Below are 4858 nucleotides of genomic sequence, written 5' to 3'. Positions count from 1 at the left end.
TTAATAATTTGGAAGACCAAATTGAACAGGTCTCCCAAATGAAATAACGAAGAGAAAAGAAATGTAGAGGGATTGAGAAGATAGCTCAGTTGGTAAAATGCATGCTGGATAGGCATGCGGACCTGAGTCGGATCCCCAGCACCCATGTAAAAAGCTGTTCTTGTAATCCCAGCGCTGGGGTGGCAGAGACAAAAGAATCCTTTGGGCTTGCTGGCCAGTCAGCCTAGCCTAATTGGTGCGCTCCAGGCCAGTGATAGATGTCTCAAAAAACAAGGTGTCTGTGTGTGTACATGAGTGCAGGTGCCCATGGAGGTCAGAGGTGTTGGATTATCTGGAACTGGAGTTACAGGCAGTTGTAAACCACTTGGTGTGGCTGCTGGGAATTAAACTCATATCTTCTTGAAGAGCAGTACACACTCTTAACTACTAACCCATCCTTCCAGTCCCTAGTGTCCACCTTTTTTTTTTTTTTTTTTTTTTTGTCTTTTTGAGACAGGGTCTCCCTGTAGTCCCAGCTGACCTGAACTCACTATGTAGACCAGGTTGGCCTTGAACTCACAGATCTGCCTGCCTCTGCCTCCCAAGTGCTGGGATTAAAGGCGTGTGCCACCACACCTGGCGTTGGTATGTACCCTTAATCCCAGCACTTGAGAGGCAGAGGCAGGTGGATCTCTGTGAGTCCCAGGTCAGCCTGGTCTACATAGAGAGCTTCAGGCCAGCCAGGGTTACACAGTGAGACTCTGTCTCAAATAATCAAACAAAAAAGAATAGAAAAAAAAAGATACAGAGAATAGAATTAGAGATCTTAACATCTAATAGGAATTCCAGAAAATGAAATAAAAATGTAGAAAAAGGAGGGCATATTAGGCTACCTACAATTCCAACAATCAGGAGGCAGAGACAGGAGGATGTTTAAGGGCATGCTAGACTACTTGCCTCTGCCTCCTGAGTGTTGGAATTAAAGGTGTGTGCCACCATACCTGGCATTGTTCTTTGTGGGTTTTGGGTTTTTGTTTTGTTCTTTGAGATAGGGTCTCCCTGTGGCCCCAGCTGACCTGGAACTTGATATGTAGACCAGGCTGGCCTCAGTCTCACAGAGATCTACCTACCTCTGCCTCCTGAGTGCTGAGACTAAAAGTGAGCCACTATACCTGGCATATCTTCGTGCTTTTTTTTTTTTTTTTTTTTGCTGGGCGTGGTGGCACACACCTTTAATCCAAGCACTCGGGAGGCAGAGGCAGGTGGATCTCTGTGAGTTCAAGGCCAGCCTGGTCTACATAGTGAGTTCCAGGCCAGCTGGGGTACAGGGAGACCCTGTCTCAAAAAAGACTAAAAAAATTTTTTTAAAATTATTTTTATGTGTACGCGTGTATTGCCTGCATGTAGGTAAGTGCACCCATGTCGTGCAATGCCCGAAGAAGACAGAAGAGGCTGTTGGATCCCCAGGAACTGGAGTTACAGACAGTTGTTAGCTGCCATGTGGGTGCTGGGATTCAAACCCAGGTCTTCTACAAGAAGAACCATTGTTCTTAACTGCTGAGCCATCTCTCTAGCCCCTCTTTTTTTTTATGTGTATGAGTGTATTGCCTGCATGTATGTGAGTGCACCCGTGTCGTGCAATGCTGCAGAAGTCAGAAGAGGGCTTCAGATTCCCCTGGAACTGGAGTTAAGGATGGTTCATAGCCGCCATGTGGGTGCTGGGAATTGAACCCGGGTCCTCTGCAAAAGCAGTCAGTGCTCTTAACCACTGAGCCATCTCTCCAGCCTCCTTTCTTTTTTTCTTTGTTCATAATTGAATACTTCACTGTGGAGACTCATTAATGTGTTCTTTCTTTCTCTTTCTTTCTTTCTTTCTTTCTCTCTTTCTCTCTGTCTCTCTTTCTTTCTTTTTCTTCTTCTTTTTTTTGACAGGGTCTCACTATGTAGCTTTGGCTGGCCTGGGTCTCATATAAACAGCGCTGGCCTTGACTTTGTGGATGATCTTCCTACCTCTACCTCCTGAGTGTTGAGTTTATAGGCTTTAGCCATCAAACACAGCTCAAAACTGATTTTATATGTACTGGGGGAAAGCCAGAAAGCTAGGCATGATGGCACATGCCTGGAATTCTAGCAGCTGAATGGCAGAGGCAGGAGGATCATTGGAGCTCAGGAGATCCAAGCCAGCCAGGGCAACATAGAGAGACTCAAGCCTCTAAAACAAAATAAACAAACCCTAAAGCAAACAAAAAATGTAAGCTTTCCAAGAGGCTGGGTTCTCACCCAGTGTCACAGTCCACAACAAGCCAGCACTAATCTCACTCCTTTATGCTGTTCTGTGGGCTCCAGCTTTCAAGGATTTGGTGAGCTGCTTCCATTCCTAAGGACCAAGGCTACACCAACCAAAAGCCTACCTGACTATACTTTGGACTATAAGGAAGGACATATACACTTGGCTCTATTTAAAATATTTATTCCTACTGTATATGCTGGGGTCTGGGCAGCTAGGAGGGAGACTTTGTGCAACTTTGTCACAGTGAGCTCTGGCCAGGTCACCAGAACCAGAGAATGAGGGCTGAGCAGGTGACAGCAGCTAGGAGGCCTGGAATGGGGGATGGAGAGGCTTTTGAGTGCTTTCGAAAGATCTGCTTGATTGGTGGCTTGGTCACCTTCAGGTGTGTACTGTGGTGTTTTTCCTCTGGCTGAGGCAGGAGGTGGGAGTGGCAGGTGCTACTCAGCTGCCTGTCTGGAAACTTGACCTCCACAGGACTCTGCCCACTGCTTTCGTCTCTCACCTGGAAGGAGGGAATCAACAGTCAGACACCCCCACAGTAACCGCCTCTCATGCTCAAACAACTGAAAAACCCATCTGTGCTGGATAGCTTTCGTGTCAACTTGACACACCTGGGTTGAGGGATCCTCAATCGGGGAATTGCCTCTATTGGACTGGCCTGTGGCCATGTCTGAAGGGCATCTTCTTGATGAGTGATGTGAGAGGGCCCAGCCCACTATGGGTAGTGCCACCCCTGGGCAGGTGGGCCTGTGTTACATAAGAAAGCAGGCTGAGCAGGGGCCAAGGGAGCAAGCCAGTAAGCAGCGTTCCTCCATGGCCTGTGCTCCAGCTCCTGCTTCCAGGTTCCTGCCCTGAGTTCCTACCTTGGGCTCCCTGATGAACTGCAACTGCAACCCAGGAGATGTAAGCTGAATAAACCCTTTCTTCTCCAAGTTGGCAGTGGTCGGAATGTTTTGTCACAGCAATGAAGAAACAAACTAAGACACCATCCATACCCCTGCAACCTGTGTACCTGTTCTACTTGTCTGAAGACACGTAGCAGGTTTCCTCGAAGGACTCCTTGAAGTTCTTGTTCACTCCAGCCCAGTCTGATCAATTCCTCTATCAGCACTGGGTATGTGGACACATCCTTCAGCCCCTCAGGGAACCTGTGTAGACACCCAACATGAGAACTTGGCCCTAATCCTAGTCTAGGGCTGGCTGTCCCATCAACGCTAGACACATATGACTAGTGAATTCAACTTTAGAAGCTTACTGAAGACTGAGTTTCTGTAGCTATACCCAACTAAGGAAATAGCCTACAGCAGATCTTCTGGGCTGGAAATGGGGCATGAGTTGGGTTCCTCTGAAGGAACCCCTTAGCTAGTATGGAAACCTGGAGTAGGTCCACTAGGCCACAGGAGGACAGTGAGAACCTAGGAAACAAGGCCTAGAAGTGGGGAGAGGTGAGGTGGGCTGGAAGAACAGAGCTGTGGTTGAAGACTGAAGGATGGGGAACTAAGACCAAAATACTTACTTCTGCATTCCAGCCTAAAATGGGCCCAAGGGAAACACTTACCTTCCAGATCCATCATAATTTCCACCAATCCCAATGTACTCAGAGCCAATGACTGTTCTGATGTGGTTGAAATGATCTAGAAGCGGGAGGTTGGTATTAGAGTTAGCAATCATCTCTATTCTGAGAAAACTCAGTCCTGGCCCGTTACCCTGCCCACAGCACTCCATGCCATGACATCTTAATCCACAGAGCTCATGGATTGTCATGAGTCTGAACCTGGCAACAACCAGAACACCAGTGCTGGATTAGGCTGGTTTAGAATTTTTCCCTTATTTGGGTCCCTTGAGAATCTCGAGGAAGTTCTGCCTGTCCTGCCTAGAGCTGTGAAAAATGAAAGTGGTTCAAGGATTGTGAACAAAAATGAGACCAAGGCAGAGGCATCAAACCTATCAGCCCTGACTGTGGACTCAGGTCTGGGTACCTGTGAAGAGCTCAGTCTACTGCCCCTGGGTGGTTGGAAGCACAGCTATTGCCCAGCATGTGCCAGGCTACTGGAGCTATCCCAAGTGTCCTGGTGGCCACAGCCTAAGCCAAAGCTACACAGCTCAGGTGGGACTTACCTGTCACAGTGGACACATTAGCAAACAGATTGCACTGCAGCACCCCCATGGACAGCGTCACCATCACAATGCCACCATTCTTTTTCTACAGGAATAGACAAAGGAATACTTGGTCCAGTGCCTCTGGAACTGCCAGTGTACTTCCCTTGCTGTGGGGACTCTTGAAGGACAGCAATCCATCCTGGCTTGTCGGATTAGGAGAAGCTTCAAGTTTTGGGGTTATAGGCAAGTACCACTATACCCAGCTTTGGACAGCGTCACCATCACAATGCCACCATTCTTTTTCTACAGGAATAGACAAAGGAATACTTGGTCCAGTGCCTCTGGAACTGCCAGTGTACTTCCCTTGCTGTGGGGACTCTTGAAGGACAGCAATCCATCCTGGCTTGTCGGATTAGGAGAAGCTTCAAGTTTTGGGGTTATAGGCAAGTACCACTATACCCAGCTTCAAAATTCTTTTTTTTTAATTAA

The 4858-nt window shown here is 47.7% G+C and overlaps 1 protein-coding gene across 1 annotated transcript in view; it reads right to left on the bottom strand.

Annotated features, from left to right (window-relative positions):
- Nucleotides 1-2528: 2528 nt before the first annotated feature.
- Nucleotides 2529-4858, bottom strand: part of Dpep3 (dipeptidase 3) — a 5311-nt gene continuing 2981 nt past the window's right edge. Inside the window, exons 7-10 of the mRNA XM_008839127.2 lie at nt 4388-4472; nt 3828-3903; nt 3282-3417; nt 2529-2771 (exon numbers count right to left, since the gene is read on the bottom strand). Coding sequence (XP_008837349.1) covers nt 2529-2771; nt 3282-3417; nt 3828-3903; nt 4388-4472 — 540 coding nt within the window. The remainder of the gene's footprint in view (nt 2772-3281; nt 3418-3827; nt 3904-4387; nt 4473-4858) is intronic.

This window comes from Nannospalax galili, unplaced genomic scaffold (genome assembly GCF_000622305.1).
Source record: "Nannospalax galili isolate Female #2095 unplaced genomic scaffold, S.galili_v1.0 scaffold799, whole genome shotgun sequence".
Taxonomy (NCBI): Eukaryota; Metazoa; Chordata; class Mammalia; order Rodentia; family Spalacidae; genus Nannospalax; species Nannospalax galili.
This window is presented reverse-complemented; position numbering and strand designations above follow the sequence as displayed.